The 18,009-nt window shown below is 45.8% G+C and overlaps 1 protein-coding gene across 1 annotated transcript; it reads left to right on the top strand.

Annotated features, from left to right (window-relative positions):
• The first annotated feature begins 162 nt into the window (after window positions 1–162).
• Window positions 163–17,219, top strand: LOC120850618 (ovochymase-2-like). The gene is made up of 6 exons (XM_040223167.1): window positions 163–186; window positions 13,027–13,136; window positions 13,323–13,416; window positions 15,146–15,329; window positions 15,943–16,107; window positions 17,146–17,219. The coding sequence occupies exons 1-6, from the start codon at window positions 163–165 to the stop codon at window positions 17,217–17,219; spliced, it is 651 nt and encodes a 216-aa protein (XP_040079101.1).
• Window positions 17,220–18,009: the final 790 nt, after the last annotated feature.

Here is an 18,009-nt window from a genome sequence, read left to right as displayed (position 1 = left end):
GTCAAAACGAAAACAAGGCTGCGATTTGAGCTCCGTTTTCTCAAGAAATATAAAACCATTTAAATGTATGTTATTCTACCTGAGCGATATTTTTTTTAAAGCCTGGCAAGGGAGTGACACAGCCTTACTCCTCATTTCTTTGCGATATATTTCAGCAGTCGTATGACCGTGGTTTGCGCGCTGCAGGTAAGCACAGGCAGAAGACGTTTACTGGGTTGATCAGTTTGTTTCATCGTCTCAATGTTCTAGGCTTCTTAAATGATCCGTGACACGAGAGGATCATGCTGCATTCCGGAGGCGTAGCCAAGCTGCCAAAAAGAGGTATGGAACGCGGCCGGCGGTATTTCTACTCCTCGCTAAGTCTAGACGGGTCCTTACGGCCGGGGGAGATCCGCGTATTAACTAACGGTGGCTCTGACGAAGATGAATGAGTGCAATGCAAGAGAGCGCTACTTTATTTTTATGTAGTGCTGAGATGTACTACTTTGTCAACGAGGCCATCGAAATTCAAATCATGCCACCCGTCTCCATGGCCGAATTAAGAGGTCCCATAATACAGCGCGCTAAGTGTTGCATACAGGGATTTTTGGAAGTAGTCTACTGTTCACAATATCACACTTTTTTCTTTGTAGGTTCTCCAGGCAAATGTGAACAGGTCGCTGATAATAAAAATAACAATTTGATTACCTGTGTGCGTACAGTTAAGATATGATTTAACTAAACTAAGCAGTATTATGACTTAATAAAACACAATCCCACCCCCTCTTTTTTCCTCCACGAGTTAATTCTTGTGCAGTAAGTACAGTTCATTGATGTTAAATTCTTCTACAAAGCAACGCTTCAAATAGGTATATTATAAACATGACCTCCTAAAATTAATCTCGCACCATAAATGATGCAATCACGTATAACAGATGGTTGGTAGAAAACCTGGTCTCTTAAAAGCATAAGCAAAAGGAGCTAGTAAATTCGTAGGCGGCCTTTCAACACTCATTTATATTATTTCAGTTCATATATATGAGCTAAAGTGCCAATTAACTGCATACTGGTACACGTAGCATAAACAAACTTTACGACTTTGTTTAAAAAAAAAAAAACATCGGGATCTGGCGTTTCAGTGTGAAAACAAAAATTTCTTTTCTGTAGTTACTGCCACAAGTAAGGAATGGCATGTTGTTTTTCATACCTCTGACAATCAATTTCGATTGATAATCTTTTACTATCAATCTAGAATGTTCGCCATAAATTGCTACAGCCAGTTAATAATGACTACCAGCCATTTTATGTATGATAGGCAGAACTAATATTTCTCTCCTCTCTCAAACGTTAAAAGCCAGGAAACCCAAAAAAGAAAAAACGCCGTTTCTTTGCAATTGTTTTGTATTTTCTGGAAGCCACACTACGCGGTACGACGAGGTCGTTTTCACGTAGGCCCTCATGGCTATAGGCCCGTCGCATCCCGCATTCAAGCGACAAACGGACATGCATCTCCATTTGAAAAATCGCACGCGGACACTAGATACTTTATACGTTAAGGAGCGGGCCAAACGTCAGCTTTACATTAGTCGCTCCTGAGACTGCAGGCTTTGCTGGTCAAAGTAGGCTGCAACAAAGAAATTGCCCGAGGTCTTGGCGAAATCATGTTTCGCCCAACACAGTTCTTAGTAACGGCAATCCTAGTGACTACGGCGATTACCGCTGAACCACGTAAGTAAATCACAATACGTTGATTCCGTTCCAAGAGTCTAACAGGATGTTTAATTTTTAATTCAATATGTATATATATATATATATATTATTTTTTTATGTTGTGAAAGTTATATTAATGTGGTCTCTGCGGGTGAGTTACATGGTCAGAGGGACATAAGCTAATCGACACGATAAGTCCAACAGCTAACTATAATGTATTAATTCACTTTTATTTTTTTTTTTATTTTTTTTTTTTTATTAGTGAAAACGCGGATGTAAAGATTATTATCGGCCTTTTCGAACCGCCAGCGTTGCGCCTGTTACACGAGTGGAGACTTTAGCGCACCCCCGCGCTTACCACCGGTCTCAAATAATTTTCCAATTGACTGATTTTGCGGTTTGATATGACGCTCAGCAAGTTGCTCACTGGAACCGCGCGCTTATCTTCACTAATTAAGAAGTTAATTAATAAATTATTGGTAGTTATTGGACTTGTTGTGACGAAGGTAGCACCACTGATTGATCCTCCAACACGCTCTCACCCTCGAGATAAATCCTCTTCCTCTTTTTCGAAGTTCCCCTTGCCACTGCCACTGATTGGCCCAGCGTCCGTCCAGTTTCGGTTCGCCACTTCCGTCCGCCATTTGCGTCCTCCCATCCCGTGGCCTCGCGTTTTCCGGCGGCGTTTAAAGCGCGATCCAAACCAGCGATTCTTTTTGCGCCTGTAGGTCGTGTGGCTGCGGATATGACGCATTTCGTGTCGTTTTTGCTGTTTCCGGGCGCGCTTTCTGAGTCAGAACCGTGCGCTTTGGTTTGGACGGGCGAAACTTCGGGCGAGCGCGCCCGCAGGCACGAGCGCACAAGCAAAGTGCAACTGCGACAGACTGGCCGGCCAGACGGCGAGAGAAAGAGAGAGAGAGATCGAGTTGTCAATGTCATGTTGGAAGAGAATAAAAGGGGGGGGAGGAGAGGGCACCCAGACGGCGAGAAACGCGGAGCCGGAACTAGCTTGCCCTCCACCGATTGGCCGGGACACAGGAGCGCCCTACTACGTCACCGCACGTTTTTGTGCGCGTTGAGAAAAAGTTGAAATTGTCCAACTTTCTTGTGCGCGCCCGGAAGGAGCGAAGAAGCGGCGCGACGTCACGAAAATACGTCACATCCGCAGCCGCACGACCTACAGGCGCAAAAAGAAGCGTTGGTTTGGATCGCGCTTAAACGCTGCGCTCGGCGGAAGGACAACCTCGGAGGCGCTAGCGTCGAAATGAAAGAAGGAGAGACTCGCGGAGAGCAGAAAAGAGCGAAAGCTTCTCGAGGGAAAGAGGGCAAGGCGGTATTTTCATTATAGAGGGGCTTTAAGAGGGGGCGCACCTCAGAGCCCCATAGAGAATACATGAGGTTTTTCACCAAATTAAAAAAATTCTCACATAATAACGGCTGCGCGGATCTTCTTGAAAATTTCGGCTTTAAAGTCATTGAGTCATTATCGAGACACTAAACGCAACAGATGTTTCGTCATAAATTTAACTATATTCTTTAAAAAATCATGAAAATGGTCAAAATCGGCTAATTCGGCACTCTTGCGTTCGGAGCGAATTTACAAAATTATCTAAATTCAAACATAAGAAGAATTGCGCTTAATGTCTTCTAAATTTATTACGGAATCGAATAATATTCAAATTATTCATGTAAGTCGATTTGTTCCGTAACTACAGCAAATATAAAGAACCAAGGTGTCGGTGCTTGTTTTCGTCGTTTTTAAGGTACCTCTCTCTCCCGTGCGGTGGCGCTCGCTGTCCACGAAATGGGAAATGAAATGGCTGAGCACTTGATACTCTACTGTAAAGGGCTTCACCCTATGCCTATCGAAGACAACATAGATTTAATAAAGTCATTGGGTTTTAGAGACAGCGAAGGGAGAGTGGATTTCAAGACTGTAGAGATTACCAAGCAAAGATTAAGTGAATGGTGGCAGAAATCGAGAGAAAACTAGGTATTTTCTTAATCACTGATGGCAAGGGGGTTTCATAGCCTCACTTTCTTTGCACTGCGGAGTGAATATAGATTTCACATTTAAATATTCTAAGCTTAAATGATAAAACAAAATGGCTAGGTGGCGTAAGCTACCGCCCGATCCAAAGGGCTCAGCCGTATTCATCCATCCATCCATCCATGCGAAATCGTCCGTTCGGAGATCGGCCGGATCGGCACTGTGCGAGGTGTTCTTCCGCGGCCGTATTCCGCGCCCGTATCCTGTTTCATTCTGCACGCCGAGGCGTCAGTGTGCGTGTCTTGCTTTCCTGGTTCTCGCTGGGTAGGTCTCCGTGTTTTCGCAAGTGGCAAATTCACCTTGGAGCTATGGGTCGAAGACAACCGTCCTGTGGCAAGCGGACCGCGAGGTGTTCCACAACCTCGCGGTCCGTCAACGCGTTGTGCTTGTTTCTACTTTTTTTTTTCTTTTAAAAACGGGCTTTTTTTTTTACGCAAAGTTTTATTTTATCGTTATCCTTCACACAAACGTCCTTCGGCCTTGGGGTCGTGGAAATTGGGGATGAAGCGTGCACAGAGTAGATCGTTGTTTGCCTCCTTTTTATTTTTCACGGACGTCCTGTGACCTCCGTACGGTTCGTGGTCACCACAATCTAACGCGGGGAAAAACGGGTCGCCTGCTCTGTAGTCAGGGTATTCCTAGGGGAGGGTGATAACTCGCTGTTCTTCTGGAAATTCACATATCACCCAAAAAGGTGACATGGGTAATGATTACGGTATGTTTTTTTCCGGTGTTTATTTTTGAGCGAAAATCGGTGCATGTTTTTCGGTGCTTATTTTTTAATCACCAGTGTATTATGGGTTGAACGTCTTGTGATGACGCTAAAAAGCGTTGATAACCAAAGAAAAATGCGATTGAACAAGAACATTTCAAATTTCCAATTCTATTCACATATCCATTACGCTCTTCTCGTGGGAGCATCTATCCTGACGAAAAATGCCAAAGTCATTGAGCTGTGAACGCATACTCAGTGTACAATCTTTCGGCCTAGAGAGGTATTGCGCACGCTCGAACGCGCTTCACAGCCCAGTAGACGAAGTTGGTGGCTCAGAAGGCGAGTTCTTGAATGGTCTGTAGTAGGCAAAAGAAACAAATAACAATCAACGCATATCAGCTCTTCAAGCGAAGAAGCGCGTTTCTAAGGTCAATGGTTCCGGACGGCACTAATGTTGTTGGCGTTGTCGTAAGATGACGTCAGTTCATACGAACTGACGTCATCTTACGTGATGACGTGACACAAGCACGTCATCTTACATGATCTCGTTACACGAAATGACGTCATCTTACCTGATCACGCTGCACGAAATGACGCCATCTTACGTGACCACGTAACACATCATCTTGTAAGTCAACCTCTCCCCACAGCAGCGCTTTCCGGGCCTGTGCAGTGCTGTAGTCGAAAGCAAGCTCCCTATGGCAAGCGAAAGCTTCTGAAGTCTCACATTGAGAATACTCGCTAGCGACCGTCTGTGGAAGCTTCTCACGTTGAGGTTTTTGTCGAGATCGAGCCATCGTGTTCCATTAACTATAGTTGAAGTTATCGTTCAATAAAGCCCTAAAAGATATGAATGTAGTTGGTGTAGACATCAAGATCTAATCAAAAATGCGGTTTGACGTCAATTAACGTGCATATACAAGTGTAGAAAAAAATGAGTTATTTGTGCATAGATGTTTAAAAAAGTGTTTATTATTCGACATAGGACTTTGGGAGAAGGATGTGTTCAGATTTTTCTTCATGAGCGCAAATATACCTGACGCAATAAATAGTGACGATTTCATCGTCCCAGTGGTGAGCAGGTGATTTCTTGCTCGAAACAATGATGCCATTTCATAAACCAAGTTCTGTGACATATGCTTTTCCAATGTCTGGTCACTATTTTGTAAACCTTTCAGTCCAAACGAGTATACTTCTGTTTGTTTTTGTTAGCTTAGGAGGGGGTCACAGAGCCTATCTCTTTGTCTTCCTCTAGGACAGACGTACAGAGTTATACCGCAACACGCATCTGTGGAACACACAGAGCTATCGCTCTCCTGTTGGCGGTACAGTAGCAGACGACACAACGCAGCTCCGTAGTCTATCGAGGGCACGGCTAGCCGCGGCCCGTAGCGCGACCGTTCAGACTTGGGAAATGGTTTTGAAGAACCGAGAAATGGTATCTTGTGTACAATAATCACATGTCGTTAGTATACTAGTATTCTACTTGCTAAGCCAAATAAATATTTGCAGCTTGTGAGAATATGTTTGCGTGACGATTTACCGTTCACACTCCTGACGGATGCTAGCGAATCCTTCATGTTCGTGGCTCGCAGTTATCGGTACCCCCTCGGAGTGACTTCACCATATATATTTTTTTATTGCTTGCAGGACATCATAAAAATCACAAACACGCGAGAAAAAAAAAATCTTATGAGTACGCGTGATTTTGAGCTTCGCAGCTCTAAAGATGCCCGGTAAATGTCGTCCAGTCTGTTTTGTCTATACTCCGTTTCACCGTAATTTGGCAACCCTCAGTCGCGGAGCAAAGCACGTGACAGCTACTTTTACGAGCAGTACTATGGCACCTGCAGCGCGTCTCCGACTGGTGTGGTTAGCGTCTTATGCTGGCCATACATCAAAAGTTGTCCCGAAGTGCAACAAATGACGTCACAGAAGACGGAGTGTCACGCTGTTGCATCTCGCAATCCTGGCAATTCATCGTAGAAATGCTGGCGAAAACCACGAGGGAACACGAGTGTCGCTGTCGTCATGGCGTCCCAACGAAAAGCAATTATACAATTTCGACGTTTTTGTAATTCGGTAATTTAAATTACTGTATATAATTTTTAAGAAAGTAAAGACATCATAACCAAATAGGAACTTCCGTGCCAAAACATGCAGTGCGAAGTGAAGACAACTACTATCTTTTTTTTTTTTCTTGATGTCCACACAAAAAAAAAAGGCTATGCAGCATCGATCCTACCGTTTTTTGTTGTTTTTTTCGCACATTATGTGATGTCCTCTAACACGAAAGTACCGACGTAAAAGCGCTGTAGAGACGATATAAAAACAAAAATTTAAGGGAATCGAGCTTTGTAGTAAACGGAAAAAAATAAATAATTAACGACTTTTTACGGTAAACACTTCACCTCTAAGTAGAACTTCAAAAAAGTGACGGTTACGCGCTTTCATGCCCATTTCAACAAAGTTGGGAGAACGATGTATTGCATCTTGTGAATAGACATGTGGAGCAGCATGTTTATGTTAGAGGCATTGTGTGTAATCGCTGCGCAGTACCTGCCAAAAGAAGATATTATTTGGGCAGTCTCAACCGTTTCCGTCTGTGTGTGCTACGAATACAGCAACTCTTTTCGTAGAAGTGATGAGGAAATGGCGTGCCCTTGATGATACGATTGTGATTATGAAATAAAATTTTTAATCAGCCAATAATTGCGACCTGTCCGGTCGCCTGGAACCCCGACAACAACTATCGTTCTCTGGAAAGTTCATTCTAATATTTACACGTTTTGTGGAGTTCATCGAGCGAATAAGAATGTTCCAACGATGAGCTAAACCTACACGAGCTCCCCAATCCAACTCGGCGCTTTTGAATTTTAGCGCCGTAGATAGTTCTGCGAACAGAGTATACACCTTTCCAAAAACCGCTCCTAGGCCGCCGCCATGTTGCTGTTGCTGATGCGGCTGGTGCGACTCTCGCGCCCTCTATCAGCTAGAAATTTTCTGCCACTCTCTGGGACTGTGAAGACCCGCTCAGCGCGGTTCTCTACCTACGTTTTTGCGGTTTTGCATTCGACGTTTTCTCGCCCCTCTTGAAAGTTTCCACTTATTTTGTATTTTTTTTATGCGTGCTGCGTTTGTGTTATCTTTTGTGTTATCTTCCATTGTGAGAAATAAGGCTGGTAAGTGCCTGCCATTCAAGCTTTTCTGCTCGACATTCACGGGAAACGAAGGATGTGAAAAACGTGGAACGACCCTCGATGCGATTTTGCGAACATTGTTCTCCCCCCTCCCAGAGATAATTTGCGTAGAATCCTCAGTCATCTCCAAAAATAGTTGTCCGGGTTGGGGTGAGAAACAGGTCAGTCGCGCTTGTTTCTTTGCCTTGGTGCGGTTGTGAAAAAAGGCAGCTCTCCCCAAAACGTGCCCCAAAACGAAGTCATCTCGGATTCCGTCCGATCGTCAAGATGTGGCTGTCGTCGACAGTGACTGTGTTATTTGAGATCTTTCTCAAGTAAATTCTTTTCAGATGACGCTGCATCGTGTGGTACGTACGATATATTGTTCGAATGGTAACACTTCCTCAATGGGATGTCCGTATCCTGTCCATCGGTAAACACGTTATTTGTGAGCGTAAAAAATGCATGACTTTCGGCCCTCTTCTGTTGCAATTTATTTTTGACAGCAAAGCGCTTTGTCGTTTCACATGCGGCGAATCCCGCGGCGCCGTCAAAGCTTATCGTAAGAAAAAAACAAATAACTAGAACTATACATTCCAGTCGCATTCGCTCTGTCGCGCGCGTACCCAACAAAAATAGTTTACAGCTTTTTTTTTTTTTTTTTGCTTTTGTTGTTTTTTTAGATCTGGCACAATGCTTTCTCAATGTCCTCGGGAACATACATGTACCATGAAACACAAAATATAGCGGAAAAAGACGAGAATTTAGCTGCCAGCAGAGTTTGAAACTGCGCCTACGCAGTCTGCGCCTATTGAAATCACAGTCCACTCGGTTAGGGTTAGGAGGGACGCCGGTGAGAGTCTAGCCTCAAACTCAGTGACTGGGCTCACAAACGGTTTGTTGCCCCTGGGGTCGAGTGTTTTTTGGAAAGGTGTATACTTCTGTGCAAATATTCGTCTAACAGTTTTGCAACGTTGGAAAGCATCGGAATGATTCAGAATCACTGCGGAGTTGATACTCAGGAAGATAAGACGGGCACTTGGGAGAAACGGACCGTGGCATTTGAGACAGGGGCACAACCGGGGGACAAACGTGCTACAATCGCATACCCTTCCAAGGTCATCGCGCGCGCGCCCAAGAAACCTTTCTTTTCTTCTTTTTAGGGGTGGTGGGGGGGGGGGGGGGGGGGGGGGGGGAGTGGAGGGGAGTGGTGTAGGCGCTGATTGTCTTCCTCCTTTGTGGCTTTTGACAGACGCACAACGAGACTGGCAGAACAAGCGCATGATTCATTTCTTTCGATGGAGGCGTTCTGTCTGTGTATGCGAACATGATTTTTTTCCCCTTTTAGTAGTTAGTTGTTCTTCCCTTGACTCGGGTCCCAGTGGGTGCGTTGTCGTTGTATGCCCACTATTTTTTTTTTTTTTAGTTTATGGTAGTTTTTGCGTTGATGGGGTATCAAGGTAGACAAAAAGTAAAAAAAAATAAAATAGCGCCTCGACAAAAAAAAAAAAAAAAAAAGTTTTTGCGATCAGGAACGTTTTCAAAGCCATTTTAGGAGCCTGCGTTGTTACCACAGGTGCAGGATTGAGAGCGTAACCCACGCACTTGAAAAGAAGGGGAAGCTCTCGTCTTATTGGAACTCTCTTTTATGGGTTTCCACGTCGCGATTGTCCTTCAAAATCAACTGTCATTTATTTCTCGCTCGTGGCTTTCAAGTACTGGAAGCCACGACTCGAGCCACAATAGTTTTGCGAAATCAAGGTTTCGCTGAAATGGATAACTCTCACGTACAGTTCGACTCGCAATACCTTTGCCGTATTGACTCGCGAGAGATGCCCCCAACACGGCTGAGTATGGCGGTGCTCCAGACCTAACATCTAAATTTTGTTGCCTTACCTGTTACTATTTCGCGCCCATTTTGAGCCATATCAAAATGAAAGCGCATGATGAAATAAAAGTCACACTCGTTTTCCGCTCGATGGAAATTTCACGCCAGCTCGCTGTCTTTGCTGGTACCTTGAGCGTTTCCCAGCAATGCGGAGAGTTAAAAAAACAAAAAAGAAAAAAAAAAACACGTACGATGGCATCCTTTGCGGGATGAGGACGATTCGTCACATGCGCATTCGTCACAGGACGATTGGTCACAGGATGATTCGTCACATAGGAACATTTGTCACAGGATGACTCGTCATGCGGGCAACTGGTCTCATTGATCGAGCAGGGGACGATAGTAAATTGTAAATTTCAACATCTGCCTACATACCCTGATGAGGAGTTTCACAATTTTCCACTGTCACGTAAACCAATGGTTATATAAACTAATATTACAATACTCATCCGCTTTTCCTTTCATTATATTACGGGTCTTCAGCAGGTTGATCTCAGTTGCAGGCTTGAACGAGCAATAATCCGACTGGCAGCCAAATTAGTTTTTAGTTTTGCCTTGCATACACCTATTCGACAAAACCAACAAGTATCGGAATTCCTTCTGCCGAATGTGTACGAGTACCCCTCGTGCAGCATCATGGCTCTCTCTGTTGCGATCACCTCCATCCTTTTGAATGTAGTTCAAAAATAGTCGCTCTTCTATGGCCTCCGCATTCACCGTTCAGGACGGACCCAGATAGCTAGAACGTCTGTTACAAATTCTTTGACCTCGAGAAGCGAAAGACATGCTAAGATAAGAGGTGACCGACTTTCTGAGGCCCAACCAACATTCAATGTTCGGGACCGAATCAGAAGCTAAAACGTTCCTTACAAATTCTTCGCCTTTGTCCGCCCGAACCAAATTGAACAATACATTTTTGGGGGGACGAACTATTGTGAGACCGGTTGGCCGCGTGACGAGTCATCCTATGACGAATGTTCCTGTGTGACGAATCGTCCTGTGACCAATCGCCCTGTGACGAGTGTGCATGTGACGAATGGACCGTATCCCATCCTTTGCACACTCATTACTTCTATAACACTGAGCCACCTCGTATCCTTTTGTTTTTCTTTCATGGTACTAATTTCTTTCTGCGCATTACGGCTGTTACGACGCTAAGTCTGTCTGCCCTTCGAATTTAAACTTAGGCTCAGATCAGGGACGAACCAGTTTAAATCAGGAAAATATAATTAACACTGTAGCAAAGTAAATCTATCATATCGATCGGAAATACGATTTGGCACATTCCATCTGAACACATATTGTGCACAGCGAATGCAATAGCGAGTCAGCGTGCAAAACGCCGCCACACTGAGCTACCATAACATCTCAGTGATTTTTGCATAGCACCGAGCACGGAAAAGAGAAAACAGTTATTCATTCACATAAACGAAGCAAATTTATTTAAAGCCCGGACACTCCGTACGTCCAATCTAGCTAAGGTTATCAATAGACTCGACCATGTCATTTGTCGAAACAGATAAAAGACGTTGGCAAAAATGATTAAACTGAATAAGTGAATCTAACGCACGTATTTTACCAACCGACGGTCGCGCGCCTTCAATACCCTTTCCAATTGTCATTGCGCACCTTGGACACACTTTGGGAAGCAATGCATATTTACATCGCCGCCCGAGGTCTCCATTAAACGTGTAGTGCTGACCCAAATAAAATGCTAACCTGACTCTCAATCGCTCACCGCAAAGGACGATTTCGAACAGGCGGTACTGTAGGTCACTTGAGATAAAAAAAAAAAAAGAAAAACCAGCTATAGAAACGAGCGTCGTAAAAAAGGGGACCGGCATTTTTATTCCTACCTCCGAACAGAAACGAGCGCCACCCACTGCATCACACAGCGCAGAGGCCGGACTCGGTCACCGCGCGTACATACCAAGCGCGCGCGAGGGATGCAGAAACTTCCTCCGCCGGGAGAACACGGCAGATTTCGGGATCTATTTCACGCAGCGGATAACGCGGGCCTTTTCACACCTCGATACTGGCGCCATCTAGAAGTTGCGCGTTCAACCACGTTTCGAGCCGCGCGCCATCTGGTGGCTGAAACGGACGAATAAATAGAGGTACCGCGCCCTCTTAACGTTGCCCATGTTACATATACACTTTGTAAGGTTTCGTGTATATATATTCGTTGAAAAAAAAAGGACAGCTGTACGCGATCCGTATACACGAACGCGCGGTTTTGTCCCCACACCACTGCGCAGGCGCTGTTGTCGGCGGGCAAATGCGCATGCGATTCACTTTACCTGCATTTGGTTTCCGCGCACGCGCAGTTGCCACGCTTAGTGTAAGCATTCGTGAATTCGCTTGTAAACTGCGTATGGTCCATACGTGACTTGCATTGACGTCACATCGCCATTTTGGTGGCCTTGCTCCCGAGCGCGTAGTACCTCCTGCATCGCACACCTCCGCACCACCGAATTTGTTTTGTTTATTTTCTCATCAAAAACAACTAGAAATGACCGTGACTACAGTGCGATGACGTCATGTCCTGCACGCTATGCATTGTATTGACGAGCTCGCGACGGGATTCTTTTTCCACCCTGGCAAAAAATGCCGATTACATAGATATTGAAACACCGGAATCCTGGCATGTTATAACAGCTAATATCACAGCTGGAATAATCGCCGAAAGAGGTTGCCTTTTCTGGAAACGTTGCGATTGTCTCGAAAGCATTCACTAGTTCACAGTGGCCTCATCTGCTAACAAGCCCCTAAACTAGGAGGTTATGTCGCACACCACTACACACCACCAAACTAACATGTTTGTTTGAGAGGAATCGAATTAACCTTTGTATTGCAATAGCTACTAACTGGTACAATTTATGGACATCAGCTGTACCCCTGCGCCTGGCTTCAGCCATAGGTAAGCTGTTAGAGCCTGCAACAGCCACTCGATCCTCCTCACAGCTAACTTTCGGCGCTGAATCGTCGTGCGGACAGAAATTATGGAGTAATTATTGCATCTTTAAATATATAGCTTTATATGCGGACCCTACACGGCTTCCTCACGTTGGTGCTGGTGGCACCAAAGCCAGGTCATAGGAAAGAGTGTTAAGAACGGAGAGCAACTCTTGCTTTGACGTCATCGCGCACGACCAATCGGGTTGCGCCACGCGGAATGGGGCGGAGGGGAGAAAGCATTGCGCTGACACAACCCCCCCGCTCTGTAGTAACTGGGGCTGCGTTTAGGGAAGGATCTGCGTATTAGTGTAGTTATCTTGTAGGCGCGGAGGTATTTCAAAGGGCTGCTCGTTAAAAACCTTAACAGCTGTTGTCGCATTTTCATTGAATTTTACCATCGGAAGGGTGTGGGATTCGAGGACCCAGCGTCGGCGAAGCTGGAAACGTAGGCGGAACCAATCCAGTCCCTGCTTCTGGCGCTAAGAGACGAGGTGTGCACCGGATTCTGGGCGGTGAAGACGCCGAGCAGCTTGAGTTTCCCTGGCAGATATCGCTGCGCCGTGAGCTGCCCCTGGTGAATGCAGACGGGGATCACACCTGCAGTGGTTCCATCATCGGAGAGCAGTACGTGTTGACAGCGGCACACTGCGTTGGTGGGTAAGTTTGGGGACATGACATGTCTGCGGACGCTCAGTGCACGCATTTGCTGTGGACAAACCCGGGCTTGTTTGTAAACATCGCGTTGACTAGGTTTTCATGTTTTCTGCGTTTGCGATATGCTTGATGCAAACGCGGTCACCTAAATGCAAAACCAAAAGGACATTTCTTTTTTTTTTTTTTCAGGCCTTCCGCATCTCCGTCAAAGTTCAGGGTAATTGTCGGGGAACAGAATGTCCATCAAAAAGACGACACTGAAGAAAGTCGCAAAGTTGAAAGCGTAAGTTGGCCATCTCGGTGACGCCTTTTCAAAGCCAAACTATAATTTCAGTGTGTGCAGCGGCCTTTTTTTTTTTTTTTTTTTTTTCATGCCCGCGAGGCAAAAAGCCTCAGTCATGAATCTTCCTAAACGCCGCTGTAATCGCAGTATTACAGGCATAATCATGTTTCTGACATCAAGTGGCAGCGCTTCCTGTGGAACGGCAAGTGCACACATATGCGTTCCTCTTCAAGAAATCGACGACTGCGCCAGTCGTCATACGCTGTGTGTATGCGCCTGTTTGTATAAAGAATGTGGTGCTGTACATCTTGTCACCTGTTTAAAGTCCACGAAAGCCTAAACAGAAACTTCGTGCCTTGAGGTTATAACTTTTTAATTCGCCCTATATCACAAACTAGAGCCGGCAGATCTGAGACAAACCGGTTATAAACCACGTGGTATATTGTTCTGACACGCGCATAAGTACTTCGAGACGTGCACAGTAGTGGGCGGATATACACAGGCAACTCCTAGAGAGTATCGGCACTTCATTTCCCGATTGCCTTGTGCGCGCCGCCATTTTGGTACTTTGTGCAGAGCAGGCGCCATTAGTTGTCGCTACGATTCGAAAATGCGACTTCCTTAGCTTCAGATACTTTGTAAGGAAGCTCAGGCAATATGGTATTACTGTTGAATGCTATATTAACTATTCTGAAAGACCGAAGACTATTTCCTACAATATCAAATAAAGCTTCGGATAAGTAACAACGATGTTTCTAAGTACCAAGATGGCTGAAATGCCGTTACTCTGAAGCGTAAGGCTTATTCGGTGACCCTAAGCAGGTCGCAGCAAGACATACCGCGAGGTTAATCGCTTCGCGATAGGAGCAGTACGGCTTTCGATGTATAGGCTAGCTGCAGGTAAGACAAACTGAAGCTGCTCTCCTAAAAGCATCCCTAAAGTATAGTTAACATGCAGGTCCAATAGTTCGAATAACAGTATACTACGGGGAAAAGAAAGTGCTTTCGTGAAGGATGAGCGAAGTCAACAGTTACAAGCTGCTATAAGATGTGTGAGAAGTCTGTCGCTCGAAGAAAGTCAACGGACACAGATAAAAACGTTTGGTTTTCATCTCTGTCCCTTGAGTCAAGGGCCGGGGGGGGGGGGGGGGGGGGGGGGGCAGTATTTCGATTCTGGCGTCATCTCAGAGATAGGCTGAAGCATGAAGTTCCATAACACCGAAAAACTGACACAATCCCTAAAAAACTTAGAGCTATGCCTCCCTTTCCATGAACTCAAACACGCGTACACCCGATGAAGACGTACTCAGCCATACAAAGCTAGTAGATTGGTACAATTACAGTCAGTTGCACGTTTAGAGCAGCGGGACAAGCCCCTCCCATAAAGCTCTCTGCTCGCCATGATTGGTTATTTTCTCCTTTTCACTCTCCCTCTCTTCAACGTCCGCTAAGTGGAAAGATTTGGGGTCTCTGTGGGAGGAATTCGTCCTGCTAGTATTCGTCACCTGTAACAAACTATAAGAGTGATATTTTTAAAGCATGAAATGGCATTTTAACGCTACCCCCCTCCCAAACACTTGTCCGCCCATCCGCGCATGTTTCGCTAAATCTAGCGAAAAATATACCTCACGTGACGTCACGTGACGCCTGACCAATTCCTATAATGAATTTTATGAATTATAGGACTTTTAAGATAAAGAATGCTGCCATTTTTTTTCTGCTTTTTTAGATCACGACACATCCAAACTGGGACAGTAAAACGTTGAACTACGACTACGCAATTTTGAAGCTGAATGCTCCGCTGAACTTCACTGGAAGACACAGGCACATGATGCCTATCTGCCTGCCGCAAAAGGACCAGAGCTTCGAAGGGCAGACTTGCACTGCGAGCGGATGGGGACTGGCCAGAAACGGTCAATAAACTCTCCCGGTCTTCTTATATGCCACATACTAAACTCCGTTTCACGTTAGGTGCGACAGCCGCCAATGCTGCGGGCGTTCCGATTATGGTGCCTGGAGCCCGTCTTCGACTGGTATGTCGCGATCCTGGCGTTATCGGCGGTCGGGCTTAATGTCAAACGAAGTATACATGGTTTGCACGTGGAGTCATTGCAGCATGCTGGTGGCCATTCCTACTCTTTCCGATAAAAAAAACAAATTCGATGGTGCGAAACGTGCGTTGCAGAAGATACGCGCTAGCAGCAAGGAAACCAGAATGGCCGCTGATGGTACGTGATGTATACATGAGCCATGTCTACTAAAAATAAAGCAGTTGGTCTATAAATCTCTGTAGCGACATGCAGATTAAGAAGACCCGAGCCTTTTATTATGGCTCCGCAGTCAGTGAGATATTGCGGCATTGGACGATAAGGCTGCCGAAAAACAACTCCCGAAGCAAGAGCGTGCACATAGTGAGCCCCGCTCTGCGTTATTTCTTCGGCTGTCACTGGGTAGCCACTCTATAGTTTCCTGCGTGAACAACTGTTACGCCAGTTCGATACGTGAGCTCATGGTTCTCCTGTGCAGGCAGTGAGGGAGGCGTGTATCGGCCGTCCAAGCTCCAGAAAGCAGACCTGCCCATTGTGGCGCACGACGCCTGCAGGGAATACTATGAGGGCGTCAACCAAGTACACGACAGCACCATGATCTGCGCGGGTCTCGTTGGGAGCGGCAAGGGGGCTGCCAAGGAAAGTAGAATTCATCTTTCGTTCCCGAAGGGCCACCTAACGCTAATGTTTCATACTAGTATACTCTAAGAGTCTTCCAACGCTTATCATTCGGGCAAAAGAAATGATGAGTCACTGGGCTTTGGACAGATGCGCGACGTCCGATATTTCGCAGGAGAGGGCTACGGCGCGTGCGCCGAGCTCGTTGTACAACCCCCTATGCAAAAATGATTTTTTTTTTTTTTATAGAAACATTCCAGCATATGGTAAAGCTCGGGATACGGTTAGGTTCAAAACATGCGATGTGCTCAGAAAAAGTGAGAATGACGCTTCACTTCCTTATTGTCCCTACGCGCATGGCGTATCTTTTTTTTTATATATAATTGTATTTTGAGCTAGCCATTGGCTAGGATCTTTTTATTTATTTATTTATTTAAAATACCCCCAGGACCATTGGCATTACACAGGGGAGTGGGGGCTAGTACACTTCGGTAATCGGCCGGAAAAGTATATAGATTACTAGCGGCAGTTTTAAATATATTATCAATGACAATTGTGACGATTGGTGCCAGAAGGTGGTTCCCGTACACAGAAGTTTTGGGGATGAACGACTCTTGAAATGTATTAGTGTTGTATTTTGTCCGCCATGATTGACTGTCACCGTGTTCTGCAGGAAAGGGAATTCAAAGACCTTTTTTGTAGAGTATGTATTTAGCGTAGACATAAACATAAACAAATAAAAAGAAACATTGTTTGATTTATTGATTTGAATGTTTGCGCTCGCAGGGTGACTCCGGAGGACCCTTGCAGTGTGCAAGACCTGACGGCCGCTATGTCCTGGCCGGTGCCACGTCCTGGGGTGTCACGCTCGCGGGGGTAAAGCTGCCCAGCGTCTTCGCAAGAATCGCTACCCAAGTGGGCTGGATTAAACAAGTCGCTGGGATCACCACATGACAGGGGGGCCCCCTGCGCGAACCGAAATAAACACTTCAGAACAAAATCTACGCTTTCAGGTGTAGCCTGTAGTCGAGACGTTCTTTTTCCCTCTCAGAATTCACGTGAGCTGCTTCATTTTTGATCCTGAGTGCAAATGCGTGCGAATCTCCAAACGCGTATACACGAGGTATAAGAAGTTAAGAACAGACCTGAAGACAAAGTGGTGCCACCAGAATATGACAGTTGCTCGCCGCTGCTAATCGCAGCGCTTCAGATCAACGGCTGCCACGGGCTATATCATAGCTTCCTCTATACTCACAAAGCCTGGCAGTTCAACGACGGAGCCATAGAGTACCATGGTCGCAGATCTGGAGCGCGAGGATCTGGTAGCACAGAGCATTTCTCGGGGAACCTGGACGTCACCGCACAGCTTTTGCAGTGGCGAGGAGCCAAAACATGCTTTTCAAACCCGACGAGAAAACAAGTGGTGGCGCAAGGAGCACGATCAGAGATTGCATCGCTCGGAAGAAGTGTGTTTCGGCGTCTCGCCGCAGCGGGGCGCTCGTTACATGACTCCTCTCATCCGTTGTCTGCCGCTCTACCTTTTCACTTTCGGCGGCCGCGTCTCGTAGCGATGTGTGCGACCAAAGGCGTCCCTGCGGTCAGCTTTCCATCATGATTGGCCTGACCATGGGCATATGAGCGAGCATTCTCAGATTGTCAACTTTGACAGTGCAAGTTCCGGTTGCAATGGTTCCTAGCTTCCATTGTGCTTTTTAAACACACCATCGAACTCATCGTCGCACCTGGTGGTAAGTAGCCAGGGTAACAACTGGTGACGTCACGGCGAGGCAAATCCCAGTCGTGACGTCACGGATGGAAACCATTAGAGGGCACCACCGAAATATCTCGGCGCTAATAGAGGAAGCTATGGCCATGCACTCCACACTCCACGAGCAAACGTTTCTCAGGTATACTTAATGCTTAATTT

This window comes from Ixodes scapularis, unplaced genomic scaffold (assembly GCF_016920785.2).
Source record: "Ixodes scapularis isolate PalLabHiFi unplaced genomic scaffold, ASM1692078v2 ptg001354l_1__unscaffolded, whole genome shotgun sequence".
In the NCBI taxonomy this organism is placed as follows: Eukaryota; Metazoa; Arthropoda; class Arachnida; order Ixodida; family Ixodidae; genus Ixodes; species Ixodes scapularis.
Note: the sequence above shows the minus strand (reverse complement) of the source record. Positions and strands in the feature narration are given on the sequence as shown.